This window comes from Poecilia reticulata, chromosome 9 (assembly GCF_904066995.2).
Source record: "Poecilia reticulata chromosome 9, P_reticulata-male-v2, whole genome shotgun sequence".
Taxonomy (NCBI): domain Eukaryota; kingdom Metazoa; phylum Chordata; class Actinopteri; order Cyprinodontiformes; family Poeciliidae; genus Poecilia; species Poecilia reticulata.
Window position 1 is genome coordinate 8,788,611 of NC_088838.1, and position 19,290 is coordinate 8,807,900.

General features: G+C 39.4%; 2 protein-coding genes across 3 annotated transcripts; one reads left to right on the forward strand and one right to left on the reverse strand.

The window, feature by feature from the left end:
* The first annotated feature begins 948 nt into the window (after positions 1-948).
* On the forward strand, positions 949-16,119 carry tmem150aa (transmembrane protein 150Aa). The gene is made up of 8 exons (XM_008417587.3): positions 949-1,066; positions 5,444-5,725; positions 6,272-6,319; positions 7,686-7,772; positions 8,183-8,250; positions 11,421-11,548; positions 11,739-11,916; positions 12,796-16,119. The coding sequence occupies exons 2-8, from the start codon at positions 5,661-5,663 to the stop codon at positions 13,092-13,094; spliced, it is 873 nt and encodes a 290-aa protein (XP_008415809.1). The 5' UTR covers positions 949-1,066; positions 5,444-5,660; the 3' UTR covers positions 13,095-16,119.
* Positions 16,120-16,288: 169 nt separating this feature from the next.
* rnf181 (ring finger protein 181) lies at positions 16,289-18,603 on the reverse strand. Of its 2 annotated transcripts, none has more exons than XM_008417586.3 (6): positions 18,462-18,603; positions 17,882-18,003; positions 17,660-17,796; positions 17,385-17,500; positions 17,199-17,273; positions 16,289-16,837 (listed from the first exon to the last, which is right to left on the reverse strand). In XM_008417586.3, the coding sequence occupies exons 2-6, from the start codon at positions 17,965-17,967 to the stop codon at positions 16,778-16,780; spliced, it is 474 nt and encodes a 157-aa protein (XP_008415808.1). In that variant the 5' UTR covers positions 17,968-18,003; positions 18,462-18,603; the 3' UTR covers positions 16,289-16,777. The 2 variants fall into 2 exon arrangements, with proteins under 2 accessions (XP_008415808.1, XP_017161947.1); XM_017306458.2 differs by lacking the exon at positions 18,462-18,603 and adding an exon at positions 18,334-18,455.
* Between the last annotated feature and the right edge of the window lie 687 nt (positions 18,604-19,290).

Consider the following 19,290-nt stretch of genomic DNA (forward strand, 5'->3'; position numbering starts at 1 on the left):
TTCTTGTATTTCACAATTTAATTTGGACAACGTTCATTTGGATTCATTGTATTAAAAAGTGCAATTACTCTAAAAAATAAATTTAAAAAATCCCTTTTGGTATTAATGAGTGTGTGTGTGTGTGTGGTTGCCCTGTGAGCCTTTGTGTTGGACTAAACTATCCAAGACATACCCTGCCTCACACAATGACTGCTGGAGATGAGCGGACATAAATGGATGGATGGATTCAGTTATGTTTGAATATTTTTGCTGCTGGACAAGAAAAACATGTCAATAGGTAAGTTTTAAAGAGGGTTACAGTTGGATGAGTGTATAAAATCTGCTGTAGGAATGAGTGTGTAACCTGAATAAAAAAATAATAATTAAAAAAATCATAACCCTAACTCGACCCCTGGCAGGAGCTTTCTTTGGGCAGCTGCTGCTCTGCATATTGCGAACATAAATACACACAGTATAGTTAAACTGTTTAATTAAAATATTTCATAGAGCAATTTTTTTTTTTTTAATTGCAAAATCGTTCCTTTCATTCTCTGATAGACATTGATGACAAAGATGCAGAGCAGGGCCTGAAAGCAGGGAGATCTCTGTAAAGTTACTTACTTGCATCAGATTATGGGATTGTGCTAAAATAAAAGCGTCACATATGTCAGGCTACTGCAACCAAAAGCATTAAGAATTGACACTTTGACCGAAAAAATGCAAAACTATGTGTAAAAAAATAGACTTAAAAACATTCGTTTTCATTTTGTTTCCTTTTCTTGTGTAAAAGTGAGAGGCATCCTGCCTCTTAATGTAAGTGATTAAACACTTTGTTACCAGGTGAAAACATTACAGAGCAAACAAATTTACATTTACACAAACGCAATAAAGTAAAAATAATATTTTAAAAATATCCAAATAGTGTTTCGCAGTATTATTTAAAAAAACAGAAACCCCGCGTTGACGCTTAATTTTGACAGGCGTAACAGGAAGTTAGTTCCACTGCTAGCTTCATTTGCTAAGAAAACGATGTTTTTAAAGGGAAACCAAGGTTGATGAGGTCTGTTGTGGGCACAGCAGGTGGAAGGTAGGCGCATATTCATTTTCTGGACAAGCCGTCCAAGTATTATTAGTGGTGTTATCCTCTGAACGAATCCTGTTTAGCGGCTTATCTTTTAGGTTAGCGGAAATCAAGATGCGGCCAAGTGTCAAGTCAAGACAACTGGGGAAGTGCAAGCTAACTAGCGAGCTAGATGTGAGCTAACTGGGCTAGCGGGTACCGTTAACTGTTCATAACAGGCTTCAGAGCTGAGAGACGCCGGACACTTTGCTTTGTTTAATTTGCTAAAAGTAAATAAGTGAACAAACGGGTTGAAGTACTTGGTGAACTGTATTGTCACTGGTGTTTCTATGCTTTTTTTTTTTTTTTTTTTTTTTAAATACAGTGGCGTATAATTGTTGAGTACAGCGCTGGGGTTGATGGTCTAACTGTGCCCCCTCTGCATTTACTAAGCAATGCAATCTTTTCACTGTGAATCCCAAAGTTTTGTCTGCTTCTGATGGGTATGTTAGCTTAATTATTAAGAGAGTTATGTAAAAAATAAGTCATGCTAACAGCTTGAACTAAACCTTAAAATGATTCAGAAGAGATGAATGTTGCTACATTTTATGAGGGGGTTAGAAAATGTGTGGACTTATTTAATCTGTTTTTAGATTTAATGTGAAAAGTATATAATTGCAGTGATTTTTAACCCTGGTCCTCGGGTTTCCACTGTCCTACTTGTCTGTTCAGCACACCTGATGCAAGCAATTGCATTTACTTTACATAGTACCTTTAATTTGAAAATATTAAACAGTTATCCTCAATGTGAAACCTATCGGTCACTCATAACAAACTTTAGCATTCTTTGTCATTTAAAACTGTATTTTTGTCTGATTTAAAATCGTTGGAAAAATGATCAAATGGAAAATAAAAATATGATACTGCGAAATATGTATTTATTCTCCCTTTTGTTAGTAAGAACAATAAATAAATGCATGTGGTTCAAGGAGAAATTATTAGCTATGCATAAAGAGACCGTCTTTAATTTCTGCCTGCTTGATCAGGCAGGCAGAAATTCAGAAATCAAATGTTTCTCCAATCAGTAAATTTTGCAAAGTGCTGACAGGTTGGGGGTAGCAACACTCTAGGGTGTGGATGTTGTTACTAAGGGAACACATCTCAAAGTTAGCAGCAGTCATTTGATTAAATGATTTTTCATAGAAACCATTTTCTCTCTCTATTAGAATAATGGTAAAATAATGTTCCAGTGCTGTTAATAACATTATGATTTTTGTTTGTTTTTGGTGTTGTAAAATGCACCTTTCTCTCCTCAAATCGGGCTACATTACTCATTTTCAAGGCTGTAAAAATTCTTGTTGCCGCCCTGCCGGGTTGTTGTCGCCAACGGTATTAAAATACATTCATAATGTTTGACTCGATCTTCCTCTCCTGCTCTGGGTAAGCAGGAACAGAGCTGCTTCTCGCAGATTGCATGTTTTTATTGTATGCTTTATGTATTCCCCCAGCTGTGCTTTGCGGGGTTCACAGTCTGGCCGTTGTGTTGTAAATCATCTGGAATTTGCAGCGAGTGTTCAGGCTTTTCCTCACAGCCGTATGTTTAAAAAATAAAAATGAATCGTTTTGGTGGCTCCAAGGAAAACCTTCACCAGCACGAACAACAAGGAACTGCTCTGACTGGAACACAAAAGATGCGATTGACATTTTTAACAGATCCTCAATGCGAAATCCAGCGGGTATGTGGGAAAGCGAGATTAAATCTGCCACGTGTTTTGAGTTGCCTCAGCAGTGATGTAACAACTAAACAGCCAAATAACCCTGAATACCTCCTGACTGCTACAATCTTCTGAGTTATGAAAACAACTTACAAGAACCACGCCATGCTTGTTCAGAATAAATATGTTTTATGAAAGCATCGTCTTCCAAACAGATTAGGAAAATCTTCTCCGCCGCTGTCTGATGCGGCCTCTGGAGTCGGTAACTCGAGGACTGTTTGTGTCCTTGCAGATGGAGGAGCTCATGTGGCAGATGGGCTGGGAGGTTGGGACAACTCACTCTTTGTCCTCTTCTGTTATTGGGCTTCATGTCAGGGAGCAATTAACCTCTCAACTTTTAACCAGGGCTGCATGATTATTGAAGAAACGGGACTAAAAAAAACTGATTTTTGGTATCCATCAAAATAAATCTGATCTCTGAGTACTTGTTGCATTACAGAACATTATTGAATGTTTTTCCCCCCTCTACTAAAACAATTTACATGTGCAGTAAGCAAGAAATCAATTAATCATATGATACATAAAAAAAAAAAATCATGCAATCATTTCAGTTTGCATGTTTTATTGTTTTTTTAAAGGACAATTTTGTTAACAAAAACCCATCCATCCATTTTCTTTACACCTTGTCCCTCAGTGGGGTCGGGAGGGTTGCTGGTGCCCATCTCCAGCTAATGTTCCGGGCAAGAGGTGGGGTCAACCTGGACAGGTCGCCAGTCTGTCGCAGGGCAACACAGAGACACACAGGACAAACAACCATGCACACACACACTCACACCTAGGGACAATTTGGAGACAGTCATGTTTTTGGACTGTGGGAGGAAACCAGAGTACCCGGAGAAAACCCACCAGGCAAAGGGAGAACATGCAAACTCCATGCAGAAAGATCGGGCCGGGAATCGAACCCAGAACCTTCTTGATGCAAGGCAACAGCTCTACCACCTGCACCACTGTGCAGCCCTGTTCACAGAAACGTCAAAATTAATTTTATTTGTTTTATTTATTTTGAATATTTAAAATAATGTTCCAGTGTTAATTGTTCATTAGAATTTAAAGAGTACTGATCTTTGATGTGGATGTGTTCTTGCATTATTATGCCATTACCATTATATTATATTACTGGAAAATGGTCAAAACAGCAGTATTATCGTTTATCGCAATAACTTCTTGGACAATTTTTATCGTCCAGCTAAATCTGTTATTGTGACGGGCCTGTGCATTCCTACAGTTAAACTGAAGGGATGTTGTGGTGCAGAAGAACACAACGTGTCTCTAAAGTTAAATGTTTAAAAATCTCCCTACCAGAAAAATAACATGAGATTAGAAGAAAAAAAATTGTAAATTCAAGGTGATAAGAGAGAGAATTCTTTCTATATTTCCTCAGTACTTTCTGGTCCACAACAGGATAATTTTGCGCCATACTGACTCATCAATAACTCTGCAGTCACTTTTATCTACTGGTATTTAGTCCCAGCAAAAAAAAGCATTTATGACTTTCTAAGAACACTTCACCAAAAAAATAAATCCGTTTATGATTCATTTCCAAAATGATTTAGCACATATGGTTTCAAAATGGCCAATAAACTCCCTCTTTGATTGAGGATCTTTGCATTAGGAGGTGTTAGCTCATCTTCTCTGTGTGTTTTAAATGACTCTGTCAATATAAGATTGAAACACTGAATGACCTACAGCACCTGGCCATGTCACTTATTAAAAAATCTGCATCAGCCAACAAAGGAATCGGCAGGTAAGGCTTCTTAAAAATCGGTCAGAAAACTTCACCCCTGAAAAAAATTATCTTATTACAGCAACATTTCAAACTTTAAGTTGGCATGCTCACTTGTTTAGTAACTTAAAACAAGTGACTGACACCGAGAACATATTTACCACGTCTGACTTTGCAGAAGTAAAACATTTCTCTTTTTTTTTTTTTTACGGCTCCAGTTTGATTTGCACACACTTTTAGGAAATGATTCCCCTCTGTAAAGTCGACAAGTTAATCTTTATTCACTCTATAGTCCCTCTGAGCCGAGGACACATTTGTAACTGTACACCCTGTAGAGTTAAGCAACCTCTGCTGTGCTGTTTGGCTCCGACTGTCAACACTAAACTGACTGCCCTTGACGAAACACTCATTCCCCACAGTTGTTGTACGCTGTCCTCTGAAAGCAACTTGTAGGTTGTTATTTGCACTTTACTGTCTCCTTAAATGTGTTTTCTAGTGATTTTGCTGGTTCTGTGCTTGTCAACAATACCAAGATTGTGTTGGGTTTACAGTGGAAGCGCAGTTCCACTCCAACACAGTGGAGTTGTCTAGCAGGATGTTTTAATTTACAGTAAGCAGCAAGGTCGTATCTCTGTAAACCGGCTTTGTGCTGATGTTCAGCACCGATAGGAGAAATCACAGGCTTTGAATGCCAACCAGAGAGACTTGGAAGAGGAATGTTTTTCAAAGTGTTTTTGCCGATGTCCGATTAGTTACTCTTTCTCCACTTTGTAGTTTTTCCCAGAAAGGAAAAACGCGCAAATTACAGACAATGATTGCAACAATAAAAAGTACGCCCGGTCGTAGAAAGCACCGCCTGAATAAAGCTGCCTAACGGAAAGTTTCCAATCATTCTTGTTTTTTAAGGTTGTTGCTGGTTGCTGGGTGCCGTGGAGCAGAGGAGCTGTGCCATACCCCCCCCGTTTGTCCTCTCATGCCCCCCCCCTGTGTGCGTCTCCCAGCCTATCAGTGACCCCACGCCCCCACCCAGCCCCTACCTGACCCATCCCGTCGTGTTGCCGCCCAAGCCCCGAGCCCCCTTCTCACCCCATGCTTGGGACAAAGCCAGCTCACTGCCAGCCCAATGACTGCCTGGATCGTCCTGCCTGTCAGCTTGGCTGCCTTCTCCATCACAGGAATATGGATAGTGTGAGTCACGGCTGAGGAGTGCCTGTCGCCTGCGCTTTAACTCATGTGAACCGTTCGTCCGGGAGAGAACGCTCCAAAAACACACAATCTGAAGTATTTGTAGTTTAGTTTCTCGTGAAAAACTAAATGAGACAAAACTAGCTTACAAGTAGCTTTTCAGCGAGATAGATGAGCTTGTTCTAGGTTAATAATTCCATAATTTTAATGAAAACAGCACTAATTCCACTGGTTGATTATTTAATTGTAACAATAAATTTTTCCCGTGTTATAAGTGAAATAATCTAACAGTTGAGCTATTGCTGCTTCATCAATATTAAGGAGTTATTGATTCAAAACAAGCTGCTATTTTGTGCTGAATAGTTGCATGTAAGTTAGTTTTGTCTTATTTTAAGTGTAGTAAGATATTTGCACTAGAAACTATAAGAAATACTTGGTAAGGTTTTATGTTTTTTAAAAGTCTAAGCTTGTTTTTTGTACTTTGAGCTTTATTGGGTCTGCCATGATGTGTTTCTCCCTTTAACACTTCTGACCTTTTGTTTCCTGCAGGTATGCGATGGCTGTGATGAATCACCATGTTTGTCCTGTAGAGAACTGGTGGGTGTTTCTTTTTTTTAAATTTGTTTTAAATATACTCCTGTTTAACATTTAGATGTATTCAAGAGCCCTACAAGAATTATTTATTGAACATTTTTCTTTTCACATTTTCTAAAATTAATGTTCCAAGTATTTTATTGGGAAATAGACCCACCAACATAAAGCTGTGCAGAACTGTGATGTGGTATTAGACTGGTGTGCGTAATGCGTGAGCCTCAATTTTCATGTCTTACCACAGATTCCCAGTCAGATTTTTGGCCCAGACTTTAACTAGGCCTTTCCGATAAAGGAACGTGCTTTAATTTAAACATTAGAGGTGCTTGTTATGCTAGAAAGTGAACCTCTCTAGTCGGTTTGCTTCCCTTTTTTTAGCTACATCAGTTTTCCTATCAAGTCTGACCAACTTCCCTGTCAAAGTGGAAGAAAGCTTCCCCACAGCACAATGTGCCACTACCGTATTTCATAATGGGGGTGGTGTGCTCAGTTTTGATCTCCTCTGACCAGTGTACCATCTTACAAGTTTGCTGTGTTTAGGGGCTGAAACGATTAATCAATCTATTATTGAAATAATTAACTAATTTAGTGAGTGATTAATTGTTAACTGGAGTTTTCAGATGCAAAAAAAAAGACCATTAGCTGAAATGACAACATATTCAGAGCAATAATTAAACTAAAACTGTACAAAAATATATACACATTTTGTAATAAAGATTGAAAAAACAATTTGTCTATAAAAATGATCTACCCACATGCCTAGTTTTAGCTTCATATGATGCAAATTCTGACAAAAAAAAATAAAAAAAATCTCAACTTTTGCTATCCAATTTTTAATCTGTGACAATGTTATGTTATTGCATCTTTGGCAATAAAACAAAAAAAATAAATGTAATTATTTGTTTGCGGTTTTTAATGTATTTTTAATATTGTATAAAAAAGGCTGAAGTGGTTAAATAAAAATAAAAATCTGCAGAATTTGTTATCCGTTTAATCGTCAGATTAATCAGTATAATAATCTATTACTGAGACAATCATTAGTTACATCCCCAGCTGTATCCTCTGCTTTCCTTGAGACAAACTTTAAAATAAAATGTTTGTGGCTTTTCTTCTCGTCGATCCTTTTTAAAACGCAGTGTTTCTGAAATAAACGCCTCATCTCTGGCTTTCACTTTGGAACTTCAGATGAATGCAAACTCACGCCACATGTTTCGCATTTTTAGTTTTTTATTAGCAAAAGAATCAAATACGCCTTAATCACAGCAAAGCACACTGAAGTTGGTGCAACTTGGAAAAAGTTAAAGAACATGATAAATTTGCGAGGCGCTGTACCTCCAGAGAGTGAGCTGACCTCATTGTGTCGCCGCTGCAGGTCTTACAACGTCACATGCACAGAGGAGTTGCCCCGACCAGGATTCCCCAAGACCTGCTGCACCATCCAGGACATCCCCCTCATCAGGTCGGCTCCTCCGCCTCTGCACTTCTCCTCTTTGTCTCAGAACACAAACAGCAGCTTGTGTCGGGAAGGGCCTTGGGCATGAATTAGCATCTGGTTGTGCTGCTGCTCTGTGTCAGCCATTAACCCACACTTTGCATAACTCCAGTTCGTGGAATCTGACTGTAGGCCTCCAACGATGGGCAAGTACAAAGGGAAAAACACAATGGGACCTGAAGCTCTTTTAAATAAAAATATTGATTCACAAGCACTCGTTAAAACTCAGCTTCATATTCAAATGAAATTAGCTAAACCGTTTTTGATCACTTAAGAGCTGTTCGGCAGGATAAGTGTGTGTGTGTGTGTGTGTGCGTGCGTGCGCGCGCATTTCTTTGGTTTTAAAATCTGAACTGTCGTCTTTTTTTGTCCTGCAGTAAATGTGGCTCATTCCCTCCTGAAAGCTGTTTGTTCAGCCTGATTGGCAACGTTGGAGCCTTTATGGGTACGTCCTCAACTAATCTTCAGTGCATGGATGCAAGTAATGGCCGTTTTTTTTTTTTTTTTTTTGTGGGTCATGCTGGTTCTGATTAGGAAAACAATGTTTTTTCTTTTTTTAACAGATTAAACTGAGACAAAAAATGGGACTATAGATAAGAGATTTAACTTGATGTGAACTTGAAGATTTATCATGATATTTTGTGCTACTATTATGACAACAATATAAGAGTGACAATAAGAGCTATTTACTACTTCTTTAGGTAACTGGCTGTGACTGTGTTGCAGCAGTCAAAGCCTCAATGTGATTTATGTCACCATCTTGCACACAGCAACTGCATTCAATCATATTTTCAAGTTTATTAATATTTATTGATTCTATCAATAAACAAGCAGTGGACAGAAATATGGAAATTAACATTTGGAAATGATATGGGCAGTTTTAGGGTGTTTTAAATATTTTGGAAATTATTAGTTTTTGACTTTAAAAAAAAAAGTTAATTCACTAAAAGGGAGTTTGAAACACATTTGCTGAATGAGTAGCAAACATTTATGTCCATTAAACTATAAGCTGTTTTTAAAATTGTCAGTCAAAAGTACAAGCAGGTCAAAAATATGTCTTAAACCACAAGAAATTACAGTATTTTTTCCACTGCTCAATGATAAACTAAACATACAGTCATTCTAATTAAATAAAGAAGTTAGGTTTTGTTGTTTTAAAAGGGATGTTAAAATTATTGTAGATCCAGAACCTTGAGTTTTTGAGTTCTTCATAAAACCAAGAAAATTCAGGACTGCTGCAAGAAGTCGCTCATGCCAAAGTGTTATTGTCGACATCTACAATGACTCTTTGAAGAATCTGAATTGAGATGAGTTGAGCAGAATTTAATTTGGGATCAATAAAGTATTTTTGAATTTGAATCGAAAGAAATCCTGTTTTTAAAATCTTTTGGACTCGGATGAAAAACAACATTCAGCCTATTTCAGCCAGAAGAACAGAATTTTGATGTGCTCTCTTTATAAATGCTTGCTATATTGAGCCAGGTTAAAAAATAAACAACAGGCTCTCTATGCATAAATAAGTCAGTTGATAAATGTGTTCCTATTCATCATGAAATTAAAGAAAAAGTACAAAACATGATTGCTAAAGGACAAATGCTTTGCGTTGAACTTAATATTTTCTCCTGTAGAAAATGTTAATTTCTGTAATAATTTTGCTCCATTAAAAAAAAAAAAAAAACACTTGTCCTGGCGGGCCACAGGGAATCAGTAAAGGGGCCCCAAATGGGCCCCGGGCCACACTTTGGACACTCCTGGTTCCGTCCACTCGTCCTTGTGTTTGTGTTCCTGGTCACATTTCTGCTGACGCAGCTGCCTTGTCTCCCTACATTCAGCCCTGTGAAAGGAGCTGCTGCCCAGGTTGTAAAACGCCGTATTGATCACAGACACACAAATTCAGTTTAAAGCTAAACGTGTTGGGAAAATGGAATGTGGTCGAGGAATAATTCATCAAGACCGACTGACTCTGATTGCTCTGGTTTACCGAGTCTGAGGATGGGGTTGGATGGCGGCGCATTAAAGATTTACTTAAGGAGACTCAGAGTGTTGGATTGACATCCTAAACATCGTCTACAGATTTATGTGGCAGGAAGTTAGCTTAGCATAACTGCAAATGGATGGTAATGCCTCGTCAGGTGTTTTCCTTGGCGGCGGCAGCTAGCTAATCGATAATTATGTGGTTTTACAGAGTCTTATGGGGTTAATCGTTTCTGAGCGCAGCCGCCTTGTTTCAATTTGTCACCCGCACAATCATTTTTGATCTGAGCCCAATTTTAAATAAGGCAAAAAAAGTGTGATTTAGATGTGCCGGTGCACAAATATGAAACTGTCCCAGTTGCCTCCATCATCTGAGCTGCGTCCTCTGGGGTAACCACAATCACTGCTGTGTAAAAAGAGAACTGTTCGCTCATTGCTAATCTGAAATAGGGCGATATATTTTGAGATGCAAAGTACTAAATATCTCCTCTGTTTGCAGTCATTCTGCCTGCTGCCTCCAGACTTCAGCCAATAGCCATGGGACTTCCAGATATGGCTGCTGCCTAATCAATAATGAATACAGCTTTCCTTCCACTTCCCCATGTCCTTTTTTTTTTTTTTTTTCCCCTGCCTGCACCTTTCGGGGCCTTCATCCATTACTCCTCCTCTCCCTCTTGTCTTGTTTAAACACCAGTCACTTCTGGCCCACTTTTCCCCCTCACTGGTCCTGATTGCCTCGCTCCAGCTGTTTTCATCATTCCAGTCACCTCTCCTTCCCAGCTGGTTTCTGTTTATCCGCCCTCCTTGTAGTCTGATGTCCTTTAATTAGCATTTCTCTCGCTGCTCCAAATTTCAGCGTGTTTTGGGTCAAGCTTCCGGTTCTCTTGTCTGTATGATTCAGGAAGCTGCAAGGTTATTGTTTTCAAACACAGACGGCACAGCTGAAAAGAAAGCTGCCGCTCCGTTCTGCTTTTAGATGGATCAATGGCTGGGAGAACACATCCTGCCCGCTCTGGAGAAACATATCAGATAGTCTTGCATCAGCAGAAGGATGGAAGCTACTACCTGGCAGCCATTCATTCATTTTTATTCCTTTACTAACTTGGTAGTAAAAAATGAAGTGAATACTACATGAATGCGTAATCGAACTCTGATGCGAACCTAAAAAACAAACTGCATATGTGAACGCCAAAAGCAGGAAGTGGGCTACAGCACAGGGCATTCTGGGTAAAAACAACCTAAACCAACACAGAGTGTCTAGACAAATGGCTCGTGGTCTTTTCAAAACAAAAGAGAAATCCTACAATAGCTAACATCCGACGCTACTCCATTTCCATTTCAAGAAGAAGGAAGTTGAGCTCAATGTTTTCTTCAGAAAGTTTTTGCGTCGTTTCCTTCAGTAGTTTTTGATGCAGCGCCACCATAGGCGAGGAGGTGAACGGATCTTTCAAACTGTTGCTTCACACAGAGCCGTGAGAAAGCAAACAGTACCGGCTAAAAACGTAACAAATGTTGCAGTTTTGTTCTCCAATCGAACCAAGTCTATTATATTGTCAATTGTGAAACCATAGGATTAATACAATCTTATTCAAATGTTTCGGGCTTGTTTTTAATGCACATCTCTTTCCCTCCCCTTTGCAGTGGTGATGGTGTGCTTCCTGCGCTACGCCCAGGTGATCGAACACAGCCACCAGTGTTGGATCAACACCAGCGCTCTGGTGTCTGGCTGCACCAACGCCGTCGGTCTGGTCATGGTTGGAAACTTCCAGGTAATCCTGAGCAATACGTAAAGTTTTATGTAGACTTTAAACCAGGGATGTTTGACTCTAGTCCTCAGAGGTTGGACATGATGCAGGAAGGTGTCCTGACCTAAGAAAACATTAAAGACATGCAGGACACTCGACTTAACTGGCTGAGATCCTCCAGTTGGTATGAAACGTTTGTTTTTCTGTCCGACAGGTTGATCACGCCAAATCTCTCCATTACGTGGGCGCCGGTGTGGCGTTTCCTGCAGGGCTGCTGTTTGTGTGCTTGCAGTGCGTCCTCACCTACCGAGTGGCTGTGACCACCCTGGACTACTGGATGGCTCACTTCCGGGTGGCTCTGGCGCTGGGAGCCATGGTCTCCCTGGTCCTCAGTATCCTCTGTAAATCGATTGGGATGTCAGAAATTATCGGGATTTGACCTTTAAAGACTCAGGAGTTGACCATTAATGCAAGTTTCACATATTCTGTGAAAGGGTGCGTTTGATTTATCAATCAGGGGTGTTTGTGGCCTTGATGGCTCGTTATTCTTCATGCTAGCTGTCACTAATGTGACCACCTCAGTCGTCTGTCAATATAAATTCTGTAGTTGAACCAATTAGTTTAGGAATCGTATAACTTTTCTCAACATGATCTCTTTCTCTCTCAGGACTTCTTGGACGGTTCTGTGTGTTACTCTGTCAGTCCATTTGCTGAGTTAACATTAGCGACTAACAGCCCTGCATTTCTACAACGTTTTTCTGGCTCTGCGTTAGTTTTCAGGAAGAGACCGTTCTAAAACTGCTGGAAGCAGCGACTTCATTCGACGTCTGCCGAGTTTCAAACCAGCAGAATAAGATCAAGAAATAAGATTAAAAAAAAAAAAAACAGGATAACACTTTATTGATCCCTTAATGGGGGGGAATTTTGTTACTCCCAGCATGGTACACGATAAAAATTAAAATAAAGTAGTAAGACTAAACAAAGAGCAATAATGAATAACAATGAGCAGTGATAGTCCTAAGGGGACGCACATGTTGCTCAGTGCATTACCAAATATATATTCAGCATTTAAAACGCACATCTCTAGAGATTGTGTGCATCATAAAGTCTGACAGCCTGGGGCAGACAGGACCTGCTGTAGCACGTCTGAGCTGCGGTCATCTTCAGCTGCTGTCTGCTGTCCACCACGCTGCAGAGGGGATATCAGCCTCATTTTCCCGTCGACTCTCCGCAAGAAAGCGTCTGTCCTCCTTAACCCGTCCTCCCTCCAGGCGGCATCTTCTTCATCCACGAGAGCTTCGTCCTGCAGCACGCCGCCGCCATCTGCGAGTGGGTCTTCACCGTGGACATCCTGGTCTTCTACGGCACCTTCACCTACGAGTTCGGCACCGTCACCACCGAGACCATGATGGCCGGCCTGCAGCAGAGCCAGCACGGCTCGGGGGTCATCATGGACCCCATGTCCAGGGCGTCGACGCTGGGTGGGGCCACCAAGGGCCTGAAGTCCCCCGGTGGCAGCAGCACGTCCACACACCTCAACTGCACCCCAGAGAGCATAGCTATGTTGTAGCTCCGTCTGGAAAAAAAATAAAACAAAAACTAAGTCACTGCAGAGGTGCTCCACTGGCAGCATGTGAAGCAAGAGAGCAAATTCATAAAACTGTAACCTCAGCGACACCAGGTATTTCTACCCATAATGCTCTACGGCCTTTATTTTTGTTTTGTTTCCGTTTTTCTCCTCCCTTCTCAGTTCTCATAGCAGATTTCGTTGAATGTTCGGAGCCGGCTCGAAAACTGGAACCGTGAATGTTTTCCAAGACGGCGGTTAAAGTTGACGACTCTGCATGGTGTTCGTCTCTACAAATGCGTCCCCCTGGATCCTTGCTTTCAAAAGACAAAAGTTCCTACCGCCTCATTTTCGTTCTTCCCCCCCCCCCCTCTCCCCTCCAACGCTTCGCTTTGCGCGGCCCGCCCACCTCTTTTGGCCTTTTGCTTATCTCTGCACGCCGCTGCTCCTGAATGGAACAAAACCAGTTCATGTTGGATTTTTTATTTTTATTTCTTTTCTCTTTTTTTTGCATCGTAAAAAACAAATTAGAAAATAATGAATGTTGAGAAGTGAATAGCTATAGTATATTTTACAGACTGTAAGCTTTACGGTCTAATTTAATCAATCATGCATTAATAACTTGAAAGGTATACGACCATTAAATTCATCTGCTTTTATTTGATTGCACTTATAATTTAATGTCTTTTTTTCTATATATATATATATATAAATATATATGTCTAGATTGGTCTCAATCATTATTCATGTCAGTGCAAAACTGGATGGTCTTTTCTGTTGTAATGACTCGCTTTAAGCTGAAAAGTGACATTTTTGTTTGCTTTTTTTCAATCCAAAGTTACATGAAATGTCAAACGCAACAATCATCCGATAATTTCCCCTCCTCTGGGGTGAGTAATGCCTTTCTCGGAGTGTTTGAGCTGCCAGGTGACACCGACGTTTCAAGTGGCCTACATGTGATGATAGACGTGAGTGACGGTAAAACTACAATCTGACTTTAGTATTTACTGTAGAGTTCTCGTCCTGACACTGGCTGCGTTCCAGGCTGGATTCCTGGAAGCCTTATACGAGTTTAAGAAATGTCTTTTTTGTTGTTATTCTTCTTTGTGAGCTCATTGTGAAGCCTTTCAGAAGATGTTCTTCACAACACTTGCAAAAGTAGTCACTCCCCTCAGACATTTGCACGTTTAGTGACGTTACAGCTACCAACTTCAATGGGATTTTATGGGACAGATTGACACAAAGTAGTTTAAAAAACATTCATTTTAAGCTCTTGATGATTTTGTGCGGCCGCCTGGCTGTGAACGGAGATCGGTACAAATTTGACCAGGACAGGCCATGATGTTGCCTTTGACAACTGACTGTAAAATTTCTGAAATTATTGACATTTTTTTATTTTATTTTTTTTCCAGATCTAACAAATTAATTCCAAATCTATTTTCTGGAGAAATTTGTTTCTTTGTCTGTGTTTAAGTGTGGGATATTAATGTTTAGCATGTAGAAACAACAACAAAGTCACAATCATATTTAGTTTTAGCTTTACAGTTTTGGCAACAAAAAAATAAATCAAGAGCTTAAAATTAATGGGGTTTTTTTTAAAACTACTTTGTGAATCTGTCCCATAAAATCCCAACACTTTTACTTTGTGTTGCTTTATCACAAAAAGTCCCAATAAAATCCATTTAAAGTTCTGGTTGTAACTTGACTATAGGTGAATTAGTTCTAGGATGTGAAAACTTGTTTGTTTTTTTTTGTTATAATTGGTGCTGTCACAACAGTGTTACAATGAGACACTGCCATACAGGTTGTCGACTGACTTCCAACCATACTGTACCTATGTTGTATCCCACCCCTCCCTTCTTTATTATCGGTTCCTGCAGCCGATTTGTTGTGAAGAAAACTAGCCGGACAGCAGACTGCCACGACGCTCTGAGTCACAACCTGCACAGGTTTTGCTCAGACGAAAGTTTTCACTGCTAGGTTTCATAAAGCACACATCATCTATAATCTGTTGGGGTTTTTTTTTTTTTGTCCTTCTGCTTGACGCGTTTTATTTCGTCAAACACACAGGATGCCAGCAATACACGTTTTCAAAAGGTCACGTCTCCTACCTCTTTTGTGGGTCTGATGTGAAAGATGGGAGATGCAGCTTTCCAACTTGTTGGAAGCATTTTTATTTTTATTTTTTTTGTTCTTTGGTCAAGGTTCAGTATTTTCCAGCTGCGTCCACAAGTGTCCGAATGTGACAGAGCTGGGGTTATGCTGTTACATAAGCTGAATGAGCACACGGCGCTCTCATCGCTTACTGTGCAAAAAAGTTTGAACTTGACATTTTTGTTGGACTGCAGAAAACCATGCCAAAAAAGACTGGAGTATACAGTTTTCTTTCCATTTATATGTGTGTGTGTGTGTGTGTGTGTGTGTGTCCGATGCGGCGGTATGAGTTAGTATGAAGTGCACTGTTTTCAGCCTTATCCCATGTACTCTGCCTAAGAAACTTTCTTTTTATTATATTTGACTTATGTTTAGCTGTAGCCTTTTTTTTTGCCATACTGTAACCAAGTCAACGTGCAACTCTAAACGGCAGCTTGTGAGCCCAAACAACGGGGCCCAAACAGCTTCTGTACCATTAAAACCATTCAACATGCCAAATAATCCAATGAAAGGTGGAGATTTTCTCCTTTTCTTTTTTGTTTTGTTCTTAGATCATTGTGTGCACCGTTTAAGGGTTTGTGTGGAGCCTTATGTTTTAGAAGGCCGCCTGACTTTTACGTCAACACTCGCAACACAGATCCAAATGTCTATGAAATGTACTCTCTTCCTACGTCCTGTAAATTTGAAAAAAAAAAAAAAGATATAGAATATTAACGAAGGCATCAGAGAAACCCCCTGTATAAAATAGTCAACAGAAATTGTTTCCTTTTATAAATTCTGTAAATATGTCTGATTTTTGTCTATCATTTAGGCCTTTTATTTTGACAGAGATTTATATTCAAATATGAAATAAAAATGAGAAGTTATTATCAAACTGGTTTTTGTTTAATTTTTTTACCCCCCATCAACTAAATTTAGTTTAGTGCGCTACGCAGTCTGCTAATGCACAGGAGGTCTGTGATGGGAAAAGGGACTCAAAGGTTTCTTTGGTAAATGATTTCATTTCACCTCATAAATACATAAAAATTATGTATCCATATATATACATACCTCATATTGCCAGCTTTAATAGCCAAAACAAATGCACATGAAAAAAAAACAAGCTTTCCAAGTATGACAAATAGTCACTGCTAATTTCCTCTTCCTAAACATTTCCATTTACTTGATAAGTACAGCTTTTATGCACATTAGAAGTTCATAAATTTAAATAAAAAAGGAATTTAAAGTCAGAGTGCTCAGAGCTGCTTTCTGCTCCATTTGGAAACATCGGGTTAAAAAAAAGCACATTTAAAATGTTCCATTATCATGTTCCCAAAGCTGGTGTCATTTAATATAAACTCTCATTTTAACACAATGGAGCATCTAGTGATGCCAGTCGCTGTTGAGGGGGTTCTGTGGAAAAGTTTTAGATTTGTTTGAGGTTTTTTTTTTTTTGTAGGTAGCAAAATGGTCTCAGTACATCAAACAGGGTTCCATCTTTGTGGAATTGGGCTGAATGCAGCTTGCTGTTCTTGCAGCATTCAGCACTTTCATCAGGTGTACATAGCTCCATGCAGGTCCTCAAGTCGGTGCTCCCTCTGTTTTCTTCTCTCCTGAAAGAGAAAAACCACAATCGCCTCAGGTCCTACTGAAAACACAGAAGTAACAACAGTTCCACTTCACAGATCCAGCACGCCGCAAAAGACGCAAACTCCAACACGGTGTAGCACAGAATTGTTGAAGCTTGAATTCTCTAAGATTCTCTGGTTTATTTATGTCTGGACTTTGACTGGACTGTTCTTTTTATTTTATTGTGTGGGTTTATTAGTCCTGGATGACTGCATCAATGCATAACAGCCACTGCAAAAAGGATTTCTTAAGTCATGTCTGTTTACATTTAGGACATAAAAACCCAGTGGAATACATCACGGTTATAATGTGTCAAAAAGTGAAACAGCTCATCATGCAGCTCACCTTGTCCTTTTTAAACTCCTCATACTCTGGATTGTCAGTCGGTAACTCAAGTCGGCAAAGTGGACAGGAGTTAGTCTAGGATTTATAAGTGGAAAATGTGAAAGTCTTAAAGGGATTTCATGCAAACCGCTGTTCAAATGTGTAAAAAAATATACATTTAATAAATTGCACATTTGTGAGCTTTACCTTGCCCAACCAGGGTAGTATACATCCTGAGTGGAAGAGGTGTTTGCAAGGCATTTCTCGAACCGTCTCTTGTTCCTCGAACTCCAGCAAACACACAGGACACTTCAAACCTTTGTCTGCCATGAACACAAAGAGTCAAATTAAATCTCCTCAAATACGCAAAAGATCATCTAGCTGACAGCTTTCAACACTATGATCCCTCAAACTTTCTCTCTACGGAGTCCCAACACACATTTAATGTCTGCATTCATCTCGTTTTTCAAAATTTCTGTCACCTGCTTGTTCTGCGGAAATGACGACCACAGTGAGGGTCTGAACAGCAGTTTTGGCAGCCGGGGGAGGAAGCCGCTGGTCCCAGTCTGACAGGTCGAATGCCCCGGAGTCAATCAGGTCCAAACCCTGCATTAAGGACCTGAGGACAAACACAAAATCCCAAAGCTAGAACCTGCAGGTCACAGTTACAGTACAACTTATGAGTCAGGTAGGTTGGATCTCACCTGGCCAGCTCCAGTAGTGCATTCTGACGATATTGCTCCTCAGGGTTGGTGGGCTCACAGTCATGTTCATCAAAGTATGAGGCCATTTTGATGTGTGCTGTGTGATCTGTGCATTAAGTAAACTACAAATATAAACAGAGTTATATTACATTATGAACTCATGTAAATAATGAATATAATTATTAACCATTCGGGTTCTTTTATTTTAGAGCGCATGAACAGAAATGCCATGCCACTTTTAAAAACAATAAAACATTAACCTTTTCTGTAACCTCTTTTCTGTCTATAAAGACTATACACTGAAGCTGAATTCATGTACTTCTCTTCCTTATATAAACATAATAATATGGTGTAGTACAGCAACCATAAACACACAAGGTAAACTGAGGAGTCACTCACACGAACAAAAACAGGACTAATGACTAAAATTAAAACAAACAAGTTCGGCTAACCTTCAGAGTTTGCTAACAGGAGCAGAGTTTGGTCTGTTTTCTCAGACAGCAATAATGACCACAAGACAGCGGTGAAAAAGTTAGCTTTTCTATTCCTGTAGAAGACTCGATAAAATATCAAGACTTACCCGAAACCTCAGCGATAAACATTTGTCATTCTTCCGGGTGCTACGTTGGTTGGTTACGTCACTCTTTGGTCCAATCACAGTAGAGAATGGATTTTCTTCGTCTGCTTGGGTAAAGGCTATGCTTCAGTGCTGCCATCAAGCGGTGTAATCGAGGCACGTCAGTAGAGAGGAGAAATCACTCATTTCAGTGTGTGACGTCTAGTCTTCTACACTTCTTTTTTCTGTAATACAAAATGCTTTCCAATACAGTATTTGAAATGTGTGCAGGTTGCAGAAATAAAACTGAATTTATTGCATGTGTTTTGGACAAATTATTTAATGCATATAATGTTCTCTATAATATAAAGTTTTGCTGGATTTTGTGCTTGTAATTCTAGAATCCATCCAGCAGATGGAGGTATTTCCCCAGTCAACACAACCCCACCTGCATGTGACCTCGTCACTTTCCACGTAGCTCTTCCTCGTGTTGTGGAACATTTTTTGTTCTATAAACTAATATCAATTTTTTTTTAATTGGAAATATTTCTTTTCAGAGCTTCACTGATCAAAACTAACGAAACCAAAAATTCTTAGGGATTATTTTGTATAGTTCCCCACCTAAACAAAATATAATAAATTATTTTACGGAAATTTTAATGCAAGTTATTTCAGAGATATTATCGTGTTAATTCTGTGTTTTAAGACACACAACCAAAGATAAATAAAGCAAAATGCATCAATAAATGTTGCTAGTAAAATGACCATTGTTACTTTAAGACCAAATATATATATATATATATATATATATATATATATATATATATATATATATATATATATATATAAAACA

Bases quoted from the DNA above. Each gene is read 5' to 3' on its own strand.
- rnf181 (XM_008417586.3), bottom strand. From the start codon at position 17,967: ATGGCCTCATACTTTGATGAACATGACTGTGAGCCCACCAACCCTGAG. The intron at 17,797-17,881 runs GTGAGATCCAAC...GTTTGTCCTCAG, and splicing joins GCACTACTGGAGCTGGCCAG to GTCCTTAATGCAGGGTTTGG. The intron at 17,274-17,384 runs GTAAAGCTCACA...TATAAATCCTAG, and splicing joins TACTACCCTGGTTGGGCAAG to ACTAACTCCTGTCCACTTTG.
- tmem150aa (XM_008417587.3), top strand. From the start codon at position 5,661: ATGACTGCCTGGATCGTCCTGCCTGTCAGCTTGGCTGCCTTCTCCATC. The intron at 7,773-8,182 runs GTCGGCTCCTCC...TTTGTCCTGCAG, and splicing joins CAGGACATCCCCCTCATCAG to TAAATGTGGCTCATTCCCTC. The intron at 8,251-11,420 runs GTACGTCCTCAA...TCCCCTTTGCAG, and splicing joins CAACGTTGGAGCCTTTATGG to TGGTGATGGTGTGCTTCCTG.